At 44.8% G+C, this 27,457-nt stretch overlaps 2 protein-coding genes across 5 annotated transcripts in view; one reads left to right on the top strand and one right to left on the bottom strand.

Moving 5' to 3' along the window:
- LOC146343696 (uncharacterized) overlaps positions 1-13,709 on the bottom strand; it is a 52,861-nt gene extending 39,152 nt beyond the window's left edge. Inside the window, exon 1 of one of the 2 annotated variants that reach the window (XM_084855585.1) lies at positions 13,628-13,709. The gene's annotated coding sequence lies outside the window, so the exon portion shown is untranslated. The remainder of the gene's footprint in view (positions 1-13,627) is intronic. The other variant, XM_084855584.1, reaches the window with a different exon arrangement.
- Positions 13,710-13,895: 186 nt separating this feature from the next.
- Positions 13,896-27,457, top strand: part of LOC146343695 (uncharacterized) — a 22,753-nt gene continuing 9,191 nt past the window's right edge. The window contains exons 1-6 of one of the 3 annotated variants that reach the window (XM_084855581.1): positions 13,896-13,970; positions 16,953-17,023; positions 20,521-20,544; positions 21,795-21,902; positions 25,239-25,274; positions 26,636-26,665. In XM_084855581.1, coding sequence (XP_084711707.1) covers positions 13,946-13,970; positions 16,953-17,023; positions 20,521-20,544; positions 21,795-21,902; positions 25,239-25,274; positions 26,636-26,665 — 294 coding nt within the window. In that variant the 5' untranslated portion in view covers positions 13,896-13,945. Of the gene's footprint in view, positions 14,205-15,197; positions 15,547-16,952; positions 17,024-20,520; positions 20,545-21,794; positions 21,903-25,238; positions 25,275-26,635; positions 26,666-27,457 lie in introns of those variants that run through there. The other 2 variants (XM_084855582.1, XM_084855583.1) reach the window with 2 other exon arrangements.

Below are 27,457 nucleotides of genomic sequence, written 5' to 3'. Positions count from 1 at the left end.
AAATTTGTTTCTGCAGTGGGAGCACGGCTGTGGTGCACGGGGGTGGGGATACACATACAGCACTGCAACCCTCCTCAAATATTTTTTCAACATGTGTGTGTGGGGGGGGGTGTCCCCCACCCCACCTCACCCCTTGGGATTATTATTTTTTTAATGTTAATCCTTCATAATAACTGTGGATGTTTCCTGAATGGAGAATTCACTTGCTGGGCATGTGTGCGTTAGAAACCAGTACCTGATGTGTGTGGGTGTGAGGAACCACATGTTGCAGTTGGTATAGTGTGTGTGTGTGTGTGTACGAGAGAGAGCAAGAGCACTAATAGTTTTCATTAAAAAACACACAAAGGTAGCCACTCTGGTCTATGACAAAGCAAATTCCACAGTTGAGCAATATGTGTATTAGGACCAACCAAAATTCTGGGGTTGAAGATCTCCAAATGACGCAGATGGAATTAATTATGCAAATCTGGCAGATGTTGCTTGAGCACACCCTCTTGAATAATGCTGTGGAAGACAGCGGTTGTTTGGTACATAGGAAGGTGTCAGCATTCAAACCCTATCCAGATCTGGAACCTGGGTTCTCTTCAGTAGATTCCCACACCCTGAGCTGCCCTGAAAAACGTTTGGCTCACACATGACTGCCACTGAATTGGAAGTCTCCATGCCAGTGGCTTGGGTTCCTGGCCAGCTCTCAGACCCCTCAGGACCCTCAGGACCACAGGAACAGAGGAGACAGTGTGCCAGGCCAAAGCCTCTGGACTGCCAGAGAAATGCCTAGCTAGATGCGTGTCAGTTGACTCGGGAGGAGGGGGAAGCTCGTGCAAGCACTTGACTGAATCAGGGCCTGGCTGCGAAGCAGGAAGGGGTGAAGCCCTCAACTCCTAATGAAGCAGTCTGAGCTGCATCTTTGCAACAGCTTTCTTAGACCCGGCAGCTCCAGTGCAAAGCCTTCCTGAATTGGAGAAATGGACAACAGCCGTATACAGTATGTGATGGCAACCCTAACATGGCATGAAACTATAGCGCTACATAGTAAATAATAAGGGTGGCAGTCTCCAACTCAGCTGAGGGTAAGCCGCATGGAACTCAGTGGGACTTATTTGGGGGTAGACATGCTTAGGGTTGCACTGTAATACCGTTACTATTTGGTATCCCAAATTTTAATTGCAAGCACTGAACATTCAAAACTGATGTAAGCATCATTTCTGAATACAGCCCAAGTTCCACATTTTTGTAATGAGAATAGTAGTGACACCTATTATGAAAATTAGCAATATATTTGTTTATGTATTCCTTTTTTCATTGCCCCAATGTACATGACATAAATCACCCTGCAAGTTTTTTAAATAAAGTGCTCCAAAACTTCTTTGGAAAAAGTGCACTCCCTGTTTTGCCCTCTTACCCCATTGAGAAAACAACTTAAGCAATTGCAGATATTATACTGCTAACAGTGCAACACGTTCTTGCATGTTTTTGCTGAATCTGGACATTGTTGTCTAATCCAGAGGACAATGATGTCAACAGAAACACTCCCAGTGGTTTCCATGGGTTTGACATGGGAAAGCATTTAAGAATCTGCAGCTTAATTTCATTCCTTCTTTAGGCCGCTGTTGTGACCATGCCATCTGGAGTGACAAGAGAAGTGTTACATAAAATTTTGCAGCAAACCATGTTTGGGGTCTGTGTTTTGGAGGGGATGGGGGAGGAGACTGCTTGGAGCATGGAAAGTTAAAGTAAGTGGGAGAGAGAAGCTGGAGGGAGAATGATATCACAGTTGGGGATGGGAATTTGGTAAGCAGATAGTTGGGAGAGGGGAAGATGCTAGAGAGCAGAGGGGATTAGCAGGGTGGGAACAGGTTTAGGCGATTACTAGCTCTAGCCTCATTCATCTAGGGATGGCGGAGAATTCTGCCATGGATGCATTCGGCCCCCCGAAATCCGTGGCAAAATGGCCTCCCACCCCCCGCCAACCTGTGGAATCCCTCCAGAACCAAACTTACCTGGGGCTCCGGTGTCAGCAGCTCCAGCGGCGGCGGCTGGTCTTTCGGCTGGCTGCTGCGGCCGCCATTTGCGTCCTGCCAGGCTGCTGTGATAGGCTACGTAAGTATTTACATAGCCTATCACAGTAAAGGCAGCCACGCAAATGGCGTCCACTATGCCATTTGCGTAGCTGCCTTTACCGTAGGCTACGTAAATACTTACATAGCCTATCACGGAAACAGCAGCAGCACAAACGGCGTAGCGGCCACCATTTGCACCCCTGCTCTTTACCATGATAGGCTACGTAAATACTTATGTAGCCTATCACAGCAGCCTGGCAGGACGCAAATGGCGGCCGTGGCCGGAACTCCGGTTGCGGATGGCCCTGGCCGGTGGCTCCGCGGAGCCGCCACGGAGCAGATCCGGCCCAGGGAGGATTCTGGATTCCCCCCACCGTGAATCCAAGCTGCGAAAAGGTAAGTGACTTTCATACATCCCTACATTCATCCCAGACTTCAGTTTACTATGAATTTGTTTTCATTGTTTCCCATGGAAACTCTCAGTCAGCTGGGCAATTGTCAGTGAAACTCAAGCTTAAAGGGCTTGAAGAGCTCCCCCAATACCTACACCATGCTGATAGCACAGTAAGACTGTGACAAGTTCTAACCCCAGCTAACCTCTCTGGCTAATGCTGCAAAACAGTCATCACCAGCATTGTCCTGGTTTGTAAATGTTGTGGTGGTAACCTTGAAACACATGAAGTGGTTTCTCCCTGTTAGCTTCAACCAAGAGCTGCTTATATAGATTGCACAATGAGGCTGCAGAACGCAGGTGTGAACATAATGGGGTAATTTTTATTGAAGCAGGTATGCTAAAAGAAGAGGTTCCGGGGTTCCAGGTTACTAGGAAGCCAAGCCCTCTAGTCTATTCTGAGCTCAGGCAGGGAGGGACTTGCAGAAAGGAAATCTGTGATTTTTAAAGACTATTTTTTATTGCACACCTACAGAGCTACACAGCTGTGAATAACCACACAATTTATTTTTAAGCCTACATTCCTGCACAGCTGCAAAGGTGTGCCTGAGCTCTCAGATGTCTTTTTAAAAAGCATGAAAAAGGTTCTGAGATCTGAAAAGGCAGCATGGCCTCGCACTTTCCCGCAGTTGCAGCACTATACTGTGGTTTATATTCCCGCTATAAAGGCAAATAATAAAACACGTGTGACCTTTCAAGCTCCACCTACTTCTTCCACAGGTACAACACTATGCATTGGCATGTGATCGCATTAGCAACACAGCTGCATTCATTAAAGAAAAAAAAAGCAATGCCTCACAAACTAAAGGGGTTAGATCCTAGACTGAGGGAATTGGGTTCAAATGCACAATCAGAGCCAAACTACATGTTCCACACAAACATGTGTAACAAAGCTCAAACAGTGATTTTGTTTAAATGAAAAGCACCATTGGGAGGGGCTGATTTGGGAAGGAGAAGCAGTGGGGAGTGCTTAACTTTTTCATTTCCTGCCCTTTCCTGCCCTTTCTCTGTGCTCTCCCTCTCCCTCTATATATACATACACATATACATGTATACTATTACTATCATTCTATCTGGATGATAATAGTTGCCAGTTGGGTACTTGTAATATGGAATGATTGCTTCAGGGTGCAACCCTATCAAGATACATGGTCACCTCTGACTTCCTCTGAAGTCAGAGGCGACCGCCTATCCAATGCAGGGCAGCTGAAGCACGGAAGAGAGGATTCTTTCTGCAGTTTTCCTTAGACACCTGATTTTGGGCGTCTAAGCACAGCTTCAGGGAGGGATCAGGAACAGAGCTGAAGACCGCATAGGAAGCTGTCTAAAACAGCTTCTGTGGTCTCCTCCCCTCCCCGCCCCTGGGAACACCCCCCTTTTGCCCTGTCCATGCTACAAGCATGGACAGGCGTGGAGGGGCAGCCACCGTGGTTCTCTCTGCCCTGGCTAGGAGGGGGAGGGGAAGGGGGGAGCACGATTTCCCATCTACAAGCTTGTAGAACTGTCTACGAGCTCGGACTTGGGAAACTGAAAAATCCTGTCTCTCCCAGATGCTGTCTAGGAGACATAGGAGTGCTCTTTCAGCTGCATAGACTTCTTCACTTCGCTCTTGCCAGAAAACAGATAAATCTTAGGTTTACAGCCATCCAGCTCCAAGGCAGTGGTGAAGCTGGAACTAGCCACAGCATATGATACCATGCCATTGTATCCATAGGAGTAGTCTGGGGGGACTCCTAGATCCAACATTGTCGCTGAAGGCCCAAGTGGCTGCTGCGGCTTGGAGTGCCTTTTACCAGCTTCAGCTTCTCCTGGACAGGGATAGCTGGCCACAGTGGTACAGCCATTAGTAACCCCAAGACTGGATTACTGCAACACGCCCTATGTGGGGCTGCCCTTAAGGCTAGTCCGGAAGCTGGAGCTAGTGCAGAATGCAGCAGCTCAGCTGTTGTCATCAGCTGCCACTTTTCAGCATGTAACTCCTTTGCAGAAGGAACTGCACTGGCTGCCTATTTGCTACTGGGCCAGGTTTAAGGTATTAGTACCAGTGTACAAAGCCCTAAACAACCTGGGACCAGGATACTTGAGAGAGCACCTCCTTCTTTACCAACCTGCCCAGTCACTGAGGTCATCAGAGGGCATGTTCCTGGTGGTTCCACATGGACCTATGGCCCGGTTGGAGTCCACCAGGAAAAGAGCCTTCAGTGTGGTGGCCCCCTTCCTGTGGAACTCCCTGCCTTTAGAGGTCAGGCAGGTGCCAACATTCTGTTCCTTCTGACGCCCCCTGAAGACATTGTTATTCCAAGAGGACTTCCTTGCATGACCAGTCACGGTTTGTTAAATTCCACTTTATTGGGGTTTGTTTTTTTAAAAATGTTTTAACTCTTTTAACCTGCTTTTTATTCTTTTACTGTGTTGTTCACCGCTCCGAAATCTTCTGATGTGGAGCGGTATATAAATATTGTAAATAAAATAAATAAATAAATAAATAAATTTATTTCCATATGGCCTAAATATCACATCTGTTAAGGGTGCAGCTCATAACACCTTTTCATCTGTCTTCACTGCATAATATGTAGGACAGATACCTGTGCCTGAACTGATGTTTTCAGGAAGGGAGTCTGAGGAACTGAGACAAATAGTGGTGACAAAAGATTAAGTTCTCAACCTTACTGACAGATTGAAAGGTAATAATTCACCAGGCCCGGATGGTATATATCCTAGAGTTCTTAGAGAACTCAAATATGCAATTGCTGATCTTCTAACAAAAATATGCAATGTGTTCCTAAGATCAGTGTCTGTACCAGTGGACTAGAAGATGGCCAATGTAACACCAATTTTTTTAAAGGGATCCACAAGGTAACTGAAAAATTACAGGCCACTTAGCTTAACGTCTGTTCTGGGTAAACTGGTTGAAAGCATTATTAAAGATAAAATTAGTAAGCATATAGAAAGACAAGCCCTGCTAAAAAAGAATCAACATGGCTTCCGCAAAGGTAAGTCCTGTCTCACTAACCTTTTAGAGTACTTTGAGAGTGTCGATACCCATGCAGACAGGGCTGATTCGGTACATTGTCAAAAGCCTTTTGGAAGTCCAAGTAAACAAAGTCCCTCACCAAAGACTCCTGAGCAAATTTAACAGTCATGAAATAAGAGTAGACATCCTCTTATGGATCAGTAACTGGTTAAACAATAGAAAACAGATGGCAAGTTCTTCTAATGCAGGGATGTAAACAGTGGGGTCCCACAAGCATCTGTATTGGGACCAATGCCTTTCAACTTGTTCAACTTGGAATTAGAAGAGAGTAGAGAGGTAGCCAGGTTGGCTGAGGATACCAAATTATTTAGGGTGCTTAAAACAAAAGGCTTGTGAAGAGCTCCAAAAGGATCTCTCCAAACTGGGAGAATTGACATCAAAATGGCAAATTCAGTTCAATGTAAGCAAGTGATGCATGTCAGGGCAAAAAATTCCAACTTCAATATAAACTGATGGGATCTGAGCTAGTAATGGTGAGTGACCAAAAAAAAGAGATCTTGGGGTTGTGGTGGACAGCGCAATGAAAATGTCGACCCAGTGTGTGGTTGCTGTAAAAAGGGCAAATTCCATGTTCGGTATAATTAGGAAAGGAATTGAAAATAAAACTGCCAAGTTCATACTCCCCTTATGGTGAGTATGAATCTATGATACAACCACACTTGGAATGCTGTGTACAGTTCTGGTCATCACACCTAAAAATACTGTAGAATTGGAAAAAGTGCAGAAAACAGCAACTAAAATGATCAAGGGGCTGGAGCAACTCCCCTATGAGGAAAAGTTACAACATCTGGGACTCTTTAGCTTAGAGAAAATGTGAGTCAGAGAGGAGACTTGTTACAGGTGTACAAAATTATGCCTGGTGCAGAGAAAGTGGACAGGAGACAATTTTCTCCCTCTTTCATAATACTAGAACCCAGAGTCGTCCCATGAAGCTGATTGGTGGGAGATTTGAGAGAGATGGAAGGAAGTACTTCTTCACAAACCACATCATTAAATTATGGAATGCACTACCGCAAAATGTAGTGATGGGCACCAATTTGGAGGGTTTTAAAAGGGGATTGGATAAATTCCTGGAGGAGAAAGATATCAATGGCTATTAGTCCTGATGTCTATATTTTACCTCCAGTATCAGAGACAATATGCCTATGTACACCAGTTGCTGGGGAACATGGGCTTGAGGGTGCTGTTGCACTCATGTTCTACTTGTAGGTTTCCCATAGGTAGTTGGTTTGCCACTATGTTAACAGAATGCTGACTAGATGGATCTTGGTCTGATCCATCATGGCTCTTATGTTCTTATGTTCTTATGTTCTTAACGCCTATAATTTCCCGGCATTCTGGAACTTGATTGAACATGGAAAGCCCCTAATACAATGGGCCCATTCATATGTAACAGTGGCAAATCTTGGGTTAATTAACCCATGATTCACCAGGTTGTTTGCATGGCACATGCCACTGCCACTTTGCATAGCCAATCTCCGATCGGCCTGATCATAGGTTGCTGTGTGATGTGCAAACCCGGACACTATGGGTTATTCGTGAGTTAAACAACCCATCATTAACCTACAATTAGTTATTTAGTTAACTGTGGGTTAACCCAGCAAATTGTGGGTTAATTAACCCATGATTTGCCACCATTACATGCAACTAATCTCTCTGTCCCTCATTCTCTCTCAAACAGCAGTCTGTCCTTTGTTTCCTTTCACACAGAGACCTAGCTTGCTTGTCCCCTCTCCCTGGTTGGAGGTGGTGGAGAAAGGATGAGTCATCTTCTCCCACCTTTGCATAGCCTTCTTGGGCCAGCTGAACTCCCATGGAAACACATCACTAGAACATCAGTGTTATATCAATACCCTTTTGTCAGATCTAAGAGGTTGGCCAGGTATTGTCCAGGCAGCCCACGCTGATAGCCTTACTCATAGAAATCTGATAGGAAACCCATAACAATAAGAACTGTACACTGTGGTTTACCCTCCAGTCTTAGAAAATTCACCAAACTGAAGAGGGTTGGGCACTCTAGGAACTGATGAAATATGAGGTATGATGAAATTCCAGACCGGAAATGCTTTTTAGAAGCAAGTTGTTGTACCAGATATATAATCTCACATAAATCCCATATGGGTATTATACATTACAAAGTAAGACTCTGGAATTAGAAACCAATGATCAGGATTAGCACAAGTGTCATTCATACAAGCCTTGTAGATACATCAGTCCAACTCCTTGTTAGACATGTAAGCAGAAAAGGCAGAATAGTGTATCATTGAATTTAAAATTATCTTTTTTATCTTTTATTGTTCATTGCGCCAGAATCTCACTAGATGTGGAGTAATATGTAAATGTTGTAAATAAATAAATACATACATACATACAATGCAGTAGAATTTCTTCCAGCTTTGACTGTTCAATAGGCCCCGTAGCCTTTTTTTCCCATTCTGTGTACATCTTGCTGGTGCCTAGTAAATTTGTACCTAATATGATGACTTTTCCTTCCACCAAGGGCATCTGCGTTGACTGGCATGATACTCTGCAGTGAGGAAGTGCCATTCAAATTTCCCACAATGCCCTGCAGCGATGCAACATCAGGCACTCCCAAGCATCATGCGAAATTTTTAATGGTGGCTTGTAGCTGCCCACCATTTCATGAGGAAGATCCAAGACAGGCGTGAGCACCGATGGGCCTTGTCAGGTTGCTGAGGCACCAAGGGCCTGTGCTAGTCCTGAATAGGCACTGGACAGCCAAGATGAAGTGTTCACGGTGCTCTACCCACTCCACCATGCCACAAGACAATGGAGTTCTTTCATTCTCTCCAAATGTCCCTGCTTACCAGATATGGTCCCTGTTTTCTGGTACCTGTCCCTGGTACATCACTGTCCCTATTTTGTTTCTGTTTCTTTCCTTTGGGGGATGACGTGTGTGTGTGTGTGTGTGTGTGTGATTGGCTAAGAGTTGTCATTCATCACAGTTCAGATCCAGTGCCAGCTCCAAGTTTCTGAGGACCTCTGGGCAAGACACCCTCAATGGGCACCGTCACTCAGTGAGTCTACCTTCTCACCGCCATTTTCACCAGCTGCTTTGCTCCTCATCCTCTTTCTCATCATTGCTACCACTTGCTTGCCTGACAGGCAGACAGCGGTGAGCAAGTAGGCAGTGACATCTACTGCTCCTCCTATATTGCCCTGGCTGTAGGCTTCAAACTCTTAATTTAGAGGTGCCAAGATAGTAATATTCTTGGCACCGTGCATCAGGATTCCCTTTTGTCCCTGCTGAACTTCAATAGCCAAATCAAAACACAGACAAGAGGCTTCTATCCACGGCTCTTTAATCCTTTTACTTCAATGGGTCATACAGATGCAAACTGTCAGTAACTCACAGTCTACAAAGGAAATGCCTTCAGGGAGTTCAAAGGGAAGCTACAAAGGTTGAAAGTTGCCCACCGTTTGAGAAAAGGCAGGCATGTTATCCTAACTTAAGGGGGGGGGGAATCTCCTTCTATCTCATGAGGTCTCTACACGTAGCTGTTCCCGCCAGGCCAATCAGGCAGATCGCCTAAGCTCCGCCCCTGCCATCTCTTTCTTGGCTCTGTGTCTGCACCTGGCGTCTAAGAATTCAGGCTCTCCAAGCCCCACCTCTCCCTGTTCGCTATCTCTCACAGGGGTGTGTGAAGAGAAGCCCTCTCCGTCCAGCTGGACTATTGAAACCTGAGGAGTCTGTCTCTCCTTGTCTGGAAGAGTCTGGGAAAGTTCCTCCCCCATGTTTTGCAGTTCCTCTTCGGAATCTGAGCTACTCTGACACTGCCTATGCTCAGAGGCACCCCTGACATCCTGCTCACTGCGCCAAATGTATTGCCCCTGCAGTAGGCTCTGAACTCTTAATTTCGAGGTGCCGAGACAGTGATAAATCAGATCCAGGTTTACTGATAAAGGAGTACTTTATTGAGTAACTTGCAGCACACGAGCGTACCCAATGGCTGGATCAGACAGCTTCTCTGAACCCAGAGCCATGGGGTACAATGGGTTTTATACCATACATGTTAGCAATGAGGCAGCATGACAGCAGCAAGCACTCCCTATTCCCAGCATAGACTAACAGCACTTGGTTCTCAGCACAGCCACCTGTAGCTTTAAGGTAAACAAACTTCATTTCCCAGGCACATCTTGATTAGATACTCCACTCATTAGTATGGAATGTGCTAGGCCGCGCTATCGGCCCTTTGACTCATCTTCACATGCTCAGAGGCTTACTAGCAAGGGAATTGCACTAATAATGAACTTAAGCAAGGCATTATGGATCTCTAGGCCCCTCTAACACTACAAATGAGTTGACTATACTCTTGGGGCCAATACACCTCCTCACCACCACTGTTGTCTGGGACACAATGAGAGGCAGCTGAACAAGCAGGTTGCCAAGGTGAAGAGGAGGAGCAACTCCAGGGGGCTTCTGTCAATGGGCCCCTGCTGGGACATAAGCCCTTGGCAACTGCCCAGTCATGCCTACCCTTGATGCTGGCCCTGCCACCCCTCCTCTATTTCACACAGTGCAGTTGTTGAGATATATTTTGAACTGCTGATAACCTAATGGCCATAACAGCTGCTAAACCAGCCTTCCCCAACCTGATGTCCTCCAGTTGTTTTGGACATCAACTCCCATCAGCATGGCCAATGGTCAGAAGGCCAGGAGTTGTAAACCCAAACATCTGGAGGGCACCAGGTTAGGAAAGGCTGGTTTATACGTGACAAGAATGAGCCACAGCATGCCTGTCTTTCCTGTCATTTTAAGAGGAATTTGAATGGCACAACCACAATTCTACTCAGAGGGATATGGGAGACTGAGCTAAAGAGATAATTATCTGTGGTGTGTGGTATTACTAATGGTTCTCTGTGGTTTTTTGTGTTGTTCAGGTATTTTAAAGCAGGGGAAATTACTGAATGACAAGTATCCAGAGAGTAAAATTTCAAAATAAGGTAGCAACTTAAGCCAAGAGGATCCTTGGCTAGGTGAATCTGGAGTCTCAGGGTTCTTCCAGATGGGGTTTTTATTGTGTCATCGCCCTGCCTCATTCATGAAATTTTACAAGGGGTCCAGACAATGTTGTCTTCCACTCATAACCCTCCCATGTGTTTCCCACCATTTATTCTGGGTTGGTTTTTTTTTCATGCCACAGAAAATTCATTAAGGAAGAAAATACAGAATATCTCCACATTGCCTTTTGATTAGGTGTGTTAGGCAGCCACTTTTCCAAATTTTGTGAAGAAATTAATAACTGAATGCCTAGAGATAATTTATGAATGTATTATATCCCTATTGCTGTGGTCCACTAGCTTAAGGATGGACTTGAACCACAGAAATATGGGACCAAATCCTGCACCACATATGGAATGGTGATCACACTTGTAGATTAGGGATGTATGAGAATTTAGTTTGTGTTCACAAATCATGCGAACATGTCCCATTTACAACCCCTAACATGAACATAACACATGAGCGCTTTTTAAAAGAAATGTTTGCAATGTCATGAATTTGTGATCACATTCAAAAAATTTGTATTTTTTGGAAAATGCACACTTTGAAATATGCAGTTTTCAAAAAATACATATTTTCACATTTTAGTCAAGGGGGGGAATGCACACTTTTGAAAAATACTCCCAGAATTGCACACTTTTCCCATTTGAAATGCACACTTTTCCTGTTCGAATGATTAAAAAAACAGGTCAAAAACAAAAACAGGAGCAAGCCAAAACACACTTTGAAGTACATTTCGGAGAATTTCAGTGACGTCAAATATCATTGATTCTCCCATCTCTACTGTAGGTATGGGAAGACCTGGGAAAAAATGTGAAAAGTTCCCCTAGACTTTTGTTTTGTTTTGTTTTGCAATTTTTTGTTTTGCAATTTTAGACGCTACGCTATTTGCGTTCCCCTTATTTTCACCGTAGTCTACGTAAATGTTTACATAGACTAGACGTGCCAAAATAAGGAATGCAAATGGCGGCGCCCATGGGTGCCGCCATTTGCATATGTGCAGGTTTTTTTTTACTCAGCCGTGATAGGCTACGTAAACATTTACATAGCCTGTCACAGTATTTTTTAAAAATCTAGCCGTGATAGGCTACATAAATCTTTACGTAGCCTATCACGTTTTTTTTTTTTTACTGGAAATGGCGGCGGCGGCAGCCGGTCAGAAGACCGGCCGCCGGAGCCGCCGCCACCGTACTGCCGCCGAACCGCCGCCAGAGCCGCCGCCACCAGGAGGATTCGCCCAAGGTAAGTCCCGTCCCGGGGGAGGGGCGGGGGGGCAGACCGTTTCGCCACCAATTTGGGGGGGCCGAATGCGCTGGCATTCGGCCTCCCCGAGATTAGTGGCGAAATTCTCTGACATCCCTACATTTCAGGCCAGTATTTTTCTGTGCACAAAATATATGCAATATATTTCTTCAGTCTACCATTCAACATGTAGATGCATGAGATGGTACCATCACACAAGTTGCATAAAAAGTTTTAGCTCTGTTAGAAACAAGATTGTTTCTTTTCTTTACGACACTGTCAAAAAAAATCCTCCCCAACTGTTTCCAAGTTGACTACCTAAAAAAAAAAACCCTTCACAAAGGTGTTGGAAGATAAACATATATTTTAAAGTAATTCTGGAGGCATGCATTGTGTTTTATTTTCAGTTTTCTGTAGAACAGAATTTGTTCTTTTGTTGTTTTCTTTAAAAGAAAAAGTCAGGTAAAGATTGAGAAATGCCAAAAAGCTGGGGGCAGTCTAGATTTCACATTTCATCATAAAATCCAAATATTGTAACTAATATTTCTTTCCACTTAAATCTAGAAAGGGACAATAACAGAACATTCCTCATGAAGTAATACAATAAATAATATTCCTGTAAACTGGGGGTGTTGAACCTTCAGCCCGAGGGCCAAATCCCACTGTGGAGAAGCTCTCGGGGGCCACTCCAGTGGTGGGCAAGGCCATAATACCAAAAATACCAACATATTTTAGCTTAAAGCTCTTACCATCAGTAATCCTTAGGAGAGACATTTTAACCTTCTAAAATGGGGGGGAAACGTGCAAAAGCCAGGCAGTTGATCAGTGATCAGCAAAAGAGGGTGGGGCCAAGGGAATAGGAGTTGGCCTTCTCGGGAACCCTGGAGGGTTAAATTAGTCCCATGGGCCTGAAGTTCTACAGCCCTGCTGTAAACCATCCCCTGTTGAGAGGAAGATATTTCAGGCTTTGTTACAAATATGGAAGATTCCCCCTTCCCTGCTGAGTGTCACATTCCTTCATCCTCTTCTCCCTTCGCAATCAATACACTCCAGGAAACAAGGCTTCAGGCTAACACTACTTTTTTAGTTAATGACCAGCTTTTCAAGATGAGGCTGGACAGCCATCTGTCAGGGATGCTCTGACTTGGATTCCTGTACTGAGCAGGGGGTTGGACTCGATGGTCTTGTACACCCCTTCCAACCCCACTATTCTATGATTCTAATGACAAATGCAGATTCTAGGAAACTCTCAGACATTCTCTCAGACAATGAAACAGCTAATCCACACATCTACAAATATCAATAGAGGAGACGAAGTGGAAGTTAGAGAAGTTGCCAGCAGTCTGGGCATGAACTTCTCAGCCAGACTAGCTTCGCCCTCCCTTAGGGCAGCTCCCTCCTACGTTGGCTTCCACAAGTGGCCAACCTGGTGGAGCGTCTGAGCCCCGCCCCTAACTTTTCCCGCTTCACTCTGTGACAGACCTGAGCATCGCTCAAGTCACGTCCCTCTCTCTCCTCCTCCTCCTCCTCCGAAACCTGGGTTCTCATGGTGGAGGAATGGGGGAGCCATTCAGGCTGGGCCACGTATATATCAAGGTCTTGCGAAGAAAGTCTCTCTGTATCTGGGCTCACTAGGGAGGGTGTCTCCCTCTGTTCTGGCTGCTCCCTTTCTGATTCTGAATCTGAGCTGCCAGACATCTCCACACGCTCGGATTCATTCCTGACACCGAAGTATCTGGTACTGTATGGCAATGAAGATAACATCTCATTGCCACATCAGCTCAGAAGAATCCATGGGTTTGCACTGAGAGACCTACCTTGACCTGGGGACATCTGGAGGCTGCCTTGCTTCATATGCTCTTATTTCCATACAAGCCCAGAACCATCCCAGAAAGTGGTGGGTCCAAGGTCCAGTCCAGAAATTGTTTTGTTCCAACCAGGTTCCAGGAATTCAGTGGTAATTCTAGTTAGTGCCATTATCAGAAAGCAAGAGTTGCATCACATTTTCTTGGCTGCAGTGAAGCAAGCAAGACTGCTAGATCATGATGAACCCATAGACTAGACCCTGGGAATGTTGAGAATTGCAGACATCATCAGTTCGATACAATCCTTTCGACAGCAACGTTCTTGTCACGATGGAGGGTAAATCCAGGGATTTCTGTAGGTAAACCACTCAGACAAAAACAAAACTCTTAATCCAATAGGTATTAACCAAGTGTTACTCATGAAGACCTGTGGATGGGTTGTTTTTTTAATTATTATTATTAAAGCCAGGCCATCAGGATAGTATATAAATACCAGTTACTCGCAGAGAGCTTATTGGGCCAAGTTGATTTCTTCATTCTTCTTCAGCTTTCTCTACTCTTCTTCAGCTAGCCTTGATGCAAGGCAAAGGTAAGATGAGGACTCTAGTACAATTTAGAGTAACTGACAAGCCAACTTGAATTGGATATACTGTAAGTGTACTCTAAGTGTAGTTACATACAGTTAGTTACATCTTATGAATAACTAACAGAAACTTAGACTTCCTTTAGTTTCAGATATCTACACTATGCTTCAGGTTCTTTTGAGTGGGTTGGATGGAGACTTTATCAAGTGTCAGGGAAAGTGCAATCAGATATAAAGCTGGACCAAGCTCCTGTAGAAAGGGGGATTCTGGCATGTGCACATTTTCTCATTCCTGCATGACAAGCTGCACCTGTCAAAATTCTCCTCTGCAGGTCAGCTGTTTTGCATCTGGTCATTCTAAGGTGGGCTCATATGGATCCCCTGGCAACCAATCTCTTTTTCCGGGCTCTTCTTGACAAAGTTGTACAAACTTCAACTCCCTTACACTGTTCTTGAAAATTAAGATTAAAGAAACTAGAAAGAATAGTAATATTTATTTCTTCATATCATTTGTATACTGCCCAATTAACAATGTCCTCTGGGTGGTTAACCATAACAGTTAAAAACCATAAATACAACCAAGTCATAGAAGTCATAGAAGTCATAGAATAGTAGGGTTGGAAGGGCCCTACAAGGCCATCAAGTCCAACCCCCTGCTCAGTGCAGGAATCCAAGTCAGAGCATCCCTGACAGATGGCTGTCCAGCCTCGTCTTGAATGCCTCCAGTATGGGAGAGCCCACTACCTCCCTAGGTCATTGGTTCCATTGGAAGTCCTAAAAATCAAACAGAATAATAGAATGCATAGTGTCAGGGTGGAAACTGAGCCCAGAGAGCCCCAGAGCAGTTCTGATTCTGAGGAGGAACAGCAATCTGTGGGAGAGGAGCCAGCTCATCCCTCACAGGCACAGCAGCTGGCAGAGATTCCTCCTGCTGGCATTCCTGAGATAGTGATCCTAGCAGTGAGAAAGTGCAGGAACGAGGCTTGCTAGATGCTCGACGCAGACGCAGAGAGCAACGAGCGATGGAGGGCGTGGAAAGGAGGCATAGCGCCCGTTTGGCGCACAAGCAACGGCCGCCTCCCGTGGACCTAAGGGAAAGAGGGAGAATCTCTCCCTAGCCCATAAGTTCTGGGTCTTCAAGTGACTCTCAAACGGGGATCAACTGCCTACTCAGCGCATAGGCCACTCTGCTGTTCCTTGCTTAGTCGCTGGTGAATAGCAACTGAAAGAGTCATTAAGCTGGGGGATTAAAGCTTTGAAAAGAATCCTTTCGTCTGTGGCTTGAGTTGGCTATTGGAGTCTACTGAAAGAGGCCGCCAGGGCGCTCCTGACACATAGAACCCAGAAGGTAATCACTTTTGAAATGACTGATTTTATTACAGTTTACATAATGAACGTAGCCAGCATCTAGCAGTTTCACAGAGCTGCCATTAAGAACGTATTTCAGTGGAAGTCAGCTAGCTACAGGAAGTGCAGCAGATATTACTATCATGCATAGGAAGAGAAAATAGATTCAGGCTTTGAAGTGTCCAAGATATGAAAAACTCTAGATTTGAAATGAACATTACATGCAGACCCAAATGATGGTGAATTTTCCAAATGTGAATCTGAAAGTTTTAATTTTACAAATGCTGATTTCACGTTTTGGTATTTCATAGAACTTTTTAAAAAATTAAGAATTCTAATGCTTAGCATTTATATAGTTCACGCACTCCAAACTTCGCTGAGTGATGAGAAACACAGGGGACAAAGCTACTGGTCTCAGTTTTGTAGTAATGGGAAATGCTAGGGTTAAATTTAAGTCCTCGCTACCTTGGGTTGGAGCTAAAGGCCCCACCCACAGACCATTCTTTTCTAGTGTTTACTTCATTTTTCTATTCAGTTGTTTGCTGTTCTTAAATGAACAGCCTCCCCACGGCAGCCCATCCAGCCCCTGGAAATGCTATGCAGAGGGTTGGGGAAATCTGCTGAATGGGGTGAACTGTGGATGGGGGATTCCCTCAAATCAGGCAGAGCAGAGGCTCCTTCCATGAGCAGAGCCCTTCTGCCCATGGGAGGCAGATCCTGGATCCAAGTGAACACATCTTTCTAAACTTGCTTTATTTACAACTATACACAAAGTGCATAAGTAGAAGTAAATGGGCACTCCTACCAGGAAGCGAATCCACTAGGCCTGCATTAGATTTTCAGAGAGGAATTTGTGCAGCTCCCCAATCTCAGCTAACTCGAAATGAGTGCTGACTGAAAGTACATGTCCCGTGGTCAACAAGTAATAGCGACAGCCACTTCCTCCAAAATGCCTTAACACATCAGTCCTAAAGTATATTTCATTGGTAGAAATAACTCCAATGAACATCAGTGGAATTTGCATTCAGAGAAAGCCCTATATAGATGTCACCCTTCACAAGTTCCAAGAATGCATGGAGACGGGATCAGGGTTGATTGCACTGACCCTACCTCCAGCATCCCAGACCATTCTGGCTTCATCCCCAGACCTCTGTGCATTAGGTGGAAAATCTGAAGGGATTCCAATTTCACAGAGGAGCTTATGCATATTCAGGCAAACGTGTGCAGGTTCCCTCTCTGGAGGTCTGGGGTGTGAGAATTGCACGTGTGGCCCCTGGTTCCCCCATCCCATCCCACCCATGCATTCTTGAAACATGTGGGGGATTAGTTCTATATAAGGCTTAATTGTGCCAACCATCCCAGCTTAGCAACCTGGAAAAATGATGTTTCTCAACTGTGTTGTTCCAGATTCCTCTACCAAAATGAAGCTGCTGATTCTTCCCTGCCTACTGAGCATAGCAGTTGCTATCCCAGTCCGTGTAAGTAGTATCGAACAGGGAGAAGGAGAAATCTGTCAGGCCAACTACCGCATGCCTTATCGTTAGAATATCTTGATAATATAATTGCTCCTGCTCAGTGAATCAACATAGCAACTTTTTTTTAAATTAGGACAGTGGAGGATGCAAAAGAGGTAGCCAGAGCAATCTGGGTTACTTAATAATGCGATGGCTTTCCTGCACTGACTATCACTTCTGCGTAGAAAGATGCAAGTATACCAGTACATGTGGATTCTGCCTGGTGCATGAGTGCACAGAAACTGTGATTGGCTGGCCCTTATTGACATGTGTACATGATACAATAGTAGGTTTGTTATCTTGCTTGAATGGAGTTCACAATTCCAGAGATGTGAATGGCCAAATCCAGCATTCAGGAAATGAGAAAGTCAGTTTCTTGATTTTATAATCAAGTCCCAAATTCGTCCTTCCTTCCTTCCTTCCTTCCTTCTTTCCAAGAATAACATATTAAAAGAGCCTCTGCTCTCCTCACTTGTATCTCAGGGGCACAATGCTTTGATTCCTGCATAGCTGCCCTCAGTCCAAATCTCCAAATGAAACCATTCTTACATTATGTGTAACTTCATTTGCTCACATCCATTCTTCTGAACAGCAAGTGAATCAACTCCCAAAGGGCCAGATAATTCCCCAGCATCTCACTCCTCCAGCACGTGAATTCTATCAGAAAGTCAGGATAGGGTAATAGCTAAAAGGTGGAAACTGCAGAACCTCTAACATTAAGGTCATGGTGCATGGAGCTGTAGCAAATAGCCGTGGCAGAAAAATTTTTATACCAACTGAAATTAGCCACAGGTAAAGTCAAAACATCGGATTTTTATACAATATGGCATTATTTCATTGTATATACAAATCAGGAAAGTATGAAGCAATATTTGTCAAAGCCTTTCCTCAGATTATGGGAAAGAGATAAAATATAATTTCTTCTTATTAGGAATAACCATAAGGAAACCTCCAAGCAGCCAGTGCATTCGACCTATATTTGTGTCTGTAAAGTAACGGGGGAAAAACATTAAGGGCACAATCCTGTGGGTTGCAGTCTGAGTGCTCGTAAGCCTCTAAACTTGCTCTGCATTTTAGCTAGATGGGCGATTTTGCACGTCCCCAGTCTCTTCCCCTCTCCCAGGAATGACTCCCTTTCACCCCCTATGAACTCATGTTTGTGAACTCATAGCGGCAGCCAGCATGGCTGGCTGCAAGGGGGTGGGAGAAGGGGCAAAGAGCGCAGTTTCCTGGCTCGGCGCTCAGAGCCCTGCCTCCAGGATCAGAGCCAGAAAACCAAAATATTCTATTTCCCCCAGACACTGTCTAGGGGGTATAGGATTGCTGTCTAAATGCATTACCCTCTGTCAACAATTAGATTTAAATTCAATGTGTTTGTTTGGCACTGTAAATAAAAAAGAAAGTCAGGGCCAGCCCTACCATTAGGCAGCGTGAAGCAGTGGTCAGGATTGGGCCCAGGCTCCCTGTGGACTCTGAAGATTCTGAATTAGATTCAAAGGCAGCATTAGGAGAAGAAGAGCTAGGTCAGAGAGCAGACAGAGGAGGAAATTCCCCAAGAGACTCCAGGATTCTGGGAAGAATCTTCCCAAGGGCATCATAATCTGTTGGGCCAGGCAGAGATACTGCTTTTCTCTTCTGTGGGAAAGCAACAACTCACAGAGAGGGAGAGGCAAGACTTGGCAGACGCAAGAGCCCGCTGTCTCTCCATGAGGGTGGAGTATATGAGGGAACTGAGATGCTCTGCCAGATTAGCCATTCATCGGAGTCAACAGAGGGAGGACCCTCCCTGAGAGAGGGACGGAGGAAGCCCTTCGAGTACTATGTAGGTTGCCTAATGTTAGTTTAGCAGCAACTCTCTCTTACTCCACTGAAGTCTGTCTCTGTTAGAGAACTCAAGATTAGCTAACTAGGCCTGGGGCCATTTGGGGCGAATGCTGAGTCTGTATTGTCTGAAAGACTACGTGTTAGCATATTAAAGGACCGTTGACTTGAAGACTAGGTCTCTGCCTAGTGATTGCACAGTGGGGGGTGGGGGTTCATAGTTCTGACAGCGGTCATCTCAGACAGCAGATGATGTGGATGGGGGAAGCAGCAGCTGCAACCCCCTGTCCTTTCACTTTTGTTGGGAGGGCAGAGCTGTGTGTTCTGTCCTCCAGTTTAGGGAGGCCTTCTCCACCCCCTTCAGCTAGCCTGCTGCCCTCAGGGGAAGTGGAGAATGCTGCCCCATCGTCCGTGTTGAAGTGAGATTCAACTGCCAATTCAGTCAACTTCTTAGGTGGAATGGCAAGCAGGCGATGTCTTGCCCTTCACCTCAGGCAATAAAATGTCTTTGGACAACCCTCTAGAAAGTGCACATATGATTTTAGCTTTCTCACTCTTCTTCTTTCCTCTCATACTAACATTTATCCATCATCATCATCATTATCATCATCATCCATTAGTAGTATAGTACCAGTAGTAGTAATTCTCCTAAGTCTCACTCTCTCTGCAAGCAGGGAAGGGAAATACCAATCTAACCAAAACCTTCTAAACCATAATCTATCCTTCCCATCTTTTGGCTCTTGACTTATTACCTTTATTTGAAAGCCACAATGCCCAAAGACACAACTCAAGTCACAAAGAAGGCCCAAGCAGACCATGGCCTCAAGTATGTCATCATCACTTCCTTCACCTTTTTGACTGCCTTTGCCTTGCCTCCCCAACTTCACCTCAGTTAGCCCCAAGCCCAAGACAACCACACTCCCAAATGCTGCACCAGTGCATCTCTCTGCAAAGCCAACAACCAGAAGGTCCATAGGGATGGTTCAAAGGGCTTCCCAGTCAATGCCCGTTATGTTGACCACTTACACATTGCCAGAAGAAGGGGTACAGATTTCCATCAAAATTGCATATCCTGATTTAAATTTAGGAATAATTATTATAATTTAAGTAGAAATACATTACATCACACCACAGCATAGAAGACTGCGGCCAGGTGACCTCTGTGCCTGCCCAGTCTGCTGTCCAGATGCTAGCTGTGGATGGCATCAGGGCTCCTGACTCTCCCTTCTAATGGTTCTTTCATTTTAAACCAGACTTGGACCGGAGACCTCTTCAAACAGAGGACACCTCCTGGCAGCCCTTTAAATAGAGGACTGCCCTGTGTAAAATAACACACATGGCCACCCTAATTCCCATTGGCCCTATTGCAGCGACACATGTATGAGACCAGGTTTCGCCATTGTCCCTTCCCCACATTGCACACGATGTTCCCCAACTGCATCATGAGGTGAGGTGAGGGAGCAGAATTCCCAGAGGAAGTGACAGGAACCTGGGAAATGGGGACTTGGATGTGTAAAATGTTGTCTTGGGATCCAGAGTGTTCTTTTGCAGAACCTCCTAATGTCTTCTCTCTTAGTATGAGGATAAAAAAGTGTTTAACAAACACTTGAGCTCTAACACTATTTCATCTATTTTGACAGCGGTCGGCAAGCTCCAGTGAAGAGGTAAGCCACCTCAGTACGGTAATCTTCTGTGTGTGAGAGCTTTAGCGTGCAATTTGAAGGACACGCATTTAATTAAAATGTGAAAGCCAGCATGAAACCATGAAACATCAAGTGGAACATATACATTTTAAAAATCTGCTTCAAAATCATCCAAAAGAGAGGCTGTATTCAACTCTTGGGAGAGGGAATTCCAAAGATGGGGGTCTACCACTGAAAAGGCCCTGTCTCTTGAAGCTGCCAATCTGATGGCTGTTAAATGTAGGCCAAAGAGCAAAGTCTCCAAAGCTGATCTCAGGGCCCAGGCAGGTTGATGTGAGTGAAGGCAGTCCTTCAAGTAACCAGATACCAAACTGTTCAGAGCTTTAAAGGTCTAAAACAGTACTTTAAATTGAGCCCAGAAACAAACAGGCAACCAATGCAACCAGTAGAGAATTGCTATCACATGAGCCAAATGCCTGGCTCCCACGAATATCCTGGCAGCTGTATTCTGTTTACATTTAAGGGAAGCCCTACATAGACAAGATTTCAGTAATCTATGCTGAATGTATCCAGGGCATGTTCAAACTGCTTCCATCACTCTTAAGAGTATTAAGCTATCTGAGGAACTGCGTATCTCGGTCTGAACCCGCTCGGTTATTAAGGTGGGTGGGAGAGGCCTTTTGAAGATACCCTTGTTTGCAGAGGCCTGCTTGTCAGGTATGTTAAAAAAGGGCTTTCTCCTGTGTTGCTCCCAAACTCTGGAACACACCCCCTTTGAAGTTGTGACTGGTCCCCACTCTAGCTGTATACACAAAGGGGGTTAAGAGTCCCTGGAGTCACCTTGCATTGATGGATCATTGCTGAAAACGCATTTCAACAATGAGGGGAAAAATTCCAAAATGCATTGGGCCTGCAAATAAATCTTCTTTTGGCATCTGGAGTTCCTTGTCCCTTTTTTCCTGTTAGTGGTGCCATCCCATTTTTGTTGCAGAAAGGGGATTTACATTTCTTTTAACCTTGGTGTTTTAAATGGCTGTTGTGGCATTTTAAGGTTGTTTTTAATGTTTTACTATGTTTTTTTTTTTATTTGCTTATTCTCTGAACTTTTTGTAATGCACCTTTGCTGGCTTCAGAAAGGTGGTATAGAAATAAAATAAATAAATAAAGTCTGTCTTCACCCTACATTTCTCCAGTTTAGTGCAAGTCTCAAATTGTTTAGAATCCCAGTTCATTTGGAAGCACGTGACTGACGTTCCTTTCTTCTCCCACAGCGCCGTGGTCCTCCCATCATGATTCCTATGCCGCCACCTCCACAGCCACCACAGCCAATCCCCCCTCAGCAACCACCACTGCCAAATTACCCTCCGATGCCACCACAGGTAAACCCAGCATGACATTAAGAGAGAGGAGTACATTAAAGGGCCACATCTATGGCAGGCACTGACTATATCCCTCAATTATATTTATTTATTTATGTATTTATTTATTTATTGCATTTATACCCCACCTTTTTTCCTCTTGCAAGGAACCCAAGGCGGCTTACATTATCCTCCTCCTCTCCATTTTATCCTCACAACAACAACCCTGTGAGGTGGGCTGGGCTGAGAGTCTGTGACTGGCCCAAAGTCACCCAGTGAGCTTCCATGGCCGAGTGAGGACTAGAACCTGGATCTCCCAGCTCCTAGTCCAACACTCTCGCCACTATACCACACTGGCTCTCAATTATACAAGCCCCACTTACTAAAACAGGAGGATATGTAACTACATGCATGGATTGCTCACCCCCTTGAACAAGAAATGCTTTGGGCCTACAAATAATTTTTTTTTTTGGTATCTGGGGTGTTGACCCTCAGGCTTGCAGGCTAAATTTGGCCCACTCAGGGTCTCAACCCAGCTATCCAGGGCTTCCCAAATAGGCCCCAGCCACTTCTCCTGCCCCCACCCTCTTTTCCCCTGACTGCTGATCATTTGGTGGGTTCTTGGCTTTTGTACGTGTTCCCCCTGCCCCCATTCTAAAAGCCTGAAACGCCTCTCCTAAGCCTCAGGTACTGGCAGTGAGAGCTTTCAGCCAAAGTTTGCTGGTCTTTTGGGTATTTTGCCTTTGGCCCTGCCCATCACCACCCACCCAAAAGCTTCTCCTAAATTGAATTTAGGGCTCAGGCTGAAACAGGTTTGACACCCCTGATATACATCATCCAGAGGCCATTTTAAAGTCACTATCTGAGTGTCTTTGGATATTACCTGGAAGCACCAAAAGAGGATATGCAAGTAACATCTCAGTCCGTTGGAGGTTTTTAAGCAGAAGCTTGATGGCCTCCTGTCAGGCATGCTGTAATAATTGATTTCCTGCCTTGACAGACAGTTGGAGTAGATTTGCCGTGGACCCCAAGGTGCAAAATAGCAGCTCAGGAAGGTGAACATAAAACTGGAAACAAGGTGTTCTTGAGCACATGCTCAGCCCCCAAATTTCTTTTCAGGACCAGAACCGGAGCTCGTAACACAAATGTTGTTACAGACAAATCTATTTGTTTGCCCCCATGCTGTTTGGATTTCACCAGCCAGATTTAGGAGGGGGAAAAGATACTTCTGTTTGGGAAGTCAGACACCCTTCCTAATCACCCACAGTTCCACCAGTAGATCCCTATCTACCTTCTGCCTGCCCCTGCCAGCTCTATATATGTCAGCATCACTTACACAACCTCATTTTTGCATTTCGGACTGACATCTGAAGCTCACAGAATTACACTTCGGAAGGCCCTGTTGTGAAACTTACAGTTCACATAGGAAGTAGTGGAGTAGGGATGGATGAAACTGACAATTTCCATTTCTCTCCGTTTCTCAGTTTTCCAGTCTTAAGTTTAGTCCATATTGAACCTTGAAAATTTTTCATCTTAAGTTCAGTTCTTCCCAAACGTTGAGAATTATTGTGTGTGCGTGTCTGTGTTTTTAAAAAGTTTGCATGTAAATTCATAAGCATTTCTCCTAATACATGCATTTTGGTATCCTTTTTTGCCTAATATTCACAGTTTTTGCAAGCTTTTTTCCTAATATAATGCATTTTTTAATGGTAGAGAGCAATCCTCTGGTTCCTGGGTGGACGTCCCAGGGACCATAGGATGGCTCTGAAAACCCCTCTGAGGTTGGAGACAGCGTTCCCAGATCCGACGCTAGTCCCCTCCCCCTCACAGCTGGCATAGAGAACTGTGCCAGATGCCTCTCCGAGGTCAGAAAAGTGACTTCAGAGGAGGAGGACAGGAGGTGTTCTGGTGGGCGGGGAGGGGAGGAAACCAAAGAGACCAGGATACAAGTTATCCTGAGCTTCCTCCAGCCTCCTTTCCTCCCCTTCCAAAGCACCCTTGCTAGATGGGGTGAAAAGTCAGTCTAGGGAAAATCAGGAAAGACGGAGGTTGGGGAGGCGAAGATCACCTTCACCGCTCCTCCCACCCTGCTGGCTTGAGCGTGGCAAGGCATAGGTAACTTGGAAGCCTCTGAGTTCTGGGACTTCTGAGCCACAAGGGTGCAATCCTTATTTTCCCTGATAAACACATTTTTGTGCACATTTTTTGACTGGAGAACTCCACCGCAAAAGTCAGAGAAGTGCAAATTTTGAAGGATAACCAAGTCTCGGTTAGCATAGTGGTTCAAAAGTTAGGATGCATGAGAATTTTGTTTCAGTTCGCAAATCACTCAAAAATGCCCCATTCGCAACACTGAACACAAATGCGAACAGGAGTGGAAATTCTCCAGAAATGTTCTCAAATTCCTGCAAGCACATTTGCAAAATGTGCACCTATAAAAAGGCACAACTTTTGAAAAATGCACAACTTAAAAAGTGTGCTTTTAAAAATGTGCAACTCTAAAAATGCACAACTCTAAAAAAAATGCACAAGTCTAAGTCTGCATTTTTTTTAAAAAAAGTGCAACTTTTAAAATGTGCAACTTTTTGAAAACTGTACACATTTTCTATTTGAAGGAACCAAAAAATAGGTTACAGACAAGAATGGGAGCAAGACAAACTGACCTTCAGAGGAAAATTTGGAGAATTTCAGTGAGCTTGAGCATCCCTGGTTCTCCAAATTCAAATGTGTGAAATTAGGCTGAACACGCTTCTCCCCCATTCTTAGAGAGAAGCCATGTTATTGATCCCTCAGCTAATGAGCAAAGCCTGAGGATCACACTGTAATCTTGCTAAAACTATTACAGCATTGCTACCAGTAGATGTCACTATAGCATCAAGCAACGCATGCCGAGTTCACAAAAAGAAGTTTGCTTTTCTGCCTCAAACTCTTTCTCTACTGTAAACAGAAATATATATTTTTTCATATGGCTGAACATTTTGTTGATGGCGTGCCTCAGCAAAAGAAATGCGGCTTGCAATAACTGTAAGGCATATCACTTGACAGCTGCCATTCATTTGCCATCCCTGTCTTCCATACGGTGCGCATCGACTGCCAGGAGCGTGGCTAACGACCACTTTATTGTATTTATTTTTATGATATTTAATTTTGCTGCTACTTTTAGTTTGTTGTTAACATGTTTTGACAATTGTTGTTTTTATGCTTTTTTTATGTTGTGAGCCATTTTGAACTATTCCTTTTTTGGAGGGGAAAAGAGGGGTAAAACACTATTAAATAAATAAATAAATAAATAAATGTGATTGGCCATGAAGATGAATGCATTAGTACCACTGTTTCATAGTCTTGTTTCCTTTACAGCTGATCCCTATCCCATTTCCTTATGATCCAGCTCAGGTAATTTTTAAAATTATGTACGTGAGAATTCTGGCAGAGGAAGAAAAGCAAGGATTCAAACATGATCTGTAGAGGGTTCTGAGGAAGAGGTGAAAGTGGCACATTCCATTTTATGTATTTGTAAATAAGGGTAGAACTCTCTCAACCCTCTCATTATGCCCCAGTTCATACATTTCCATGGTGGAGAGGTGAGCATGGTGGAGAGGTGAGGAGGCTCTTGAGGCCTCGCCTGCCCATCTCAGTTCAGACCTTGTTGTGCAAGATCTCAATAGAAACTCTACTCACATTTGCTTGAACACAAGTAGAACTCTCCACGTGACTGGGAACCCTGATAAGGATCGTTTCAACACAGCAAGGCCTAAACTGAGTGCGTGGGGCTGGCCGCCCAGAGACAGAAGGCAGGGCCAGGCCAGCATGTACGGCCCCAACTCTCTACTCACTTTAAGCGTTCACATGTTCAGACACCTGAACAAGGCTACAGTATGAGTCAAACTGGGGTTCCCATCTGTATATTTGACCTGGACAGTACAGGAATTGACTATGCTTGATGTCCACAGAAAAGGCTGATTAGACACTCAAAAGCCAGGAATGGCTGGAGAAAGGAGCAGATGGGTGTTTAGGGCAGGTTTTTCCACTTGGCTTGTCCTTAGTAGGGTTTGTATTTATGCTGCGCACATCTGCTAGGAAGCCTAGGCAGGAAATAGACAGCAGGGGAAGAAGGGAACAGGTTGGTTAGCACACTGCTTGTCCTTCAATCAGAGCCAAACTGCACATTACACGACTTGCATAGCGTGTAACTAAGGCTTCATTGACTCCAGTGGAGCTTTTACTTTAATTCTCACCCGGGGGTGGGGGGTGTTCAGGAAAAAAATAGCGGGGAGAAGATTAACCCTTCCCTCCTGGAGTGCCATGGTCCCAATCTGAATTGAGTCCACTTTATACCAGAGTAAAAAACAAAACACACCCAGCTACAGGGCCACACAATTAGTGTAATGTCCACTTTAGGCCTTAGACAGGCCTGGTAAATTTAAAATTCAACTTGGTTTCTATGGGTTGGATCCAGGCTCAGTCCTACTTAGAGTAGACCTCTTGAAATCAAAGGGATGTCAATTGCTCACAACTAAATGGTCTCATTCGTTGCAATGGGTCTAAATTAAATATGTCTAAGTCTGAATCCAACTTTACATCACGACATCCCTTAGCTAAGGCTCTCTGTACTCCCCCCATGCCCACCTCCATAGCATGGCAATTCCCTGATATAGAAAACCAGTCTTTAAACCAAGCTCCAGACTGACTTAAACAAGATGATCCTATGCAATTGCACCATATATGATTGACTGATTGGTGTCCTTTCTCTTTAGGCTAATCCTGCTGCTGGTGGCCCATTTCCGGTAAGATAACCTATCAATGTCGTTTTATCATTTTTTTTCTAGATTGTAGCATAGCAAAGAGGGCCATATATACACTACAGACATACATCAGTTTTAGTTCAACTGCTATAATCCAACATAAGTTTGCAGTGTAGCCTTGTCTCGTCTTCCCATGGAATCCTGGGAAATGTAGTTCTGTGTGGTTGCCACACACACACACACACACAAATCTCTTAGTGGTCTCCAGCCGTGCCATTCCAAACAATTAAAGTTCCCAGAGTTCCCTGGGGGGAGGGAGCAACTGTTAAAGCAGGGCCATACCACACGTGATGCTAAATGCACCATTAGAATGCACATCAGGAATGTACTAGTATAACCCCCGCACTGCTATTAGCTTTGCGGGGGGGGGGGGAGCCAATATTGACACCAGTAGCAACAGGAGGGGCAATTTTCGTTGGGATCATGACTTGGGACCTTCCCTCCTCATCCTTACTCCGTAAGGAAAATAACAGCAGCCAGGGTCAGGTTTGTGCAGGTCAAGAGGTTGTGCAAAGAGAGCCATCACAGTTGTGCAAAGAGAGCCTCCAACAGTCCACCAGACAGCTGTGTGGTGGGCTGTCAGGAACATGATTTAAATGGGGAAAATAAGGCACAGGGAGAGTCATCCCCAGGAGCATCCTCTCCATTTAAATCACACATCTTCTCCCCTGCCCAACTGATCAGCAGGTGGGAGATGCACAGGGATCTCAGCACACAGGGAGGTTTAAACCTCCCCATCCCTGCTCACTGACATAGGGGGAAAGAGCATGCATG

The sequence above is a fragment of the Heloderma suspectum genome, chromosome 5, assembly GCF_057233095.1.
Source record: "Heloderma suspectum isolate Gila_16-S chromosome 5, 16-S_ref, whole genome shotgun sequence".
NCBI classification, from domain to species: Eukaryota; Metazoa; Chordata; class Lepidosauria; order Squamata; family Helodermatidae; genus Heloderma; species Heloderma suspectum.
The sequence above is the reverse complement of the archived record's forward strand: the minus strand, read 5'-3'. Positions and strand labels throughout refer to the sequence as shown.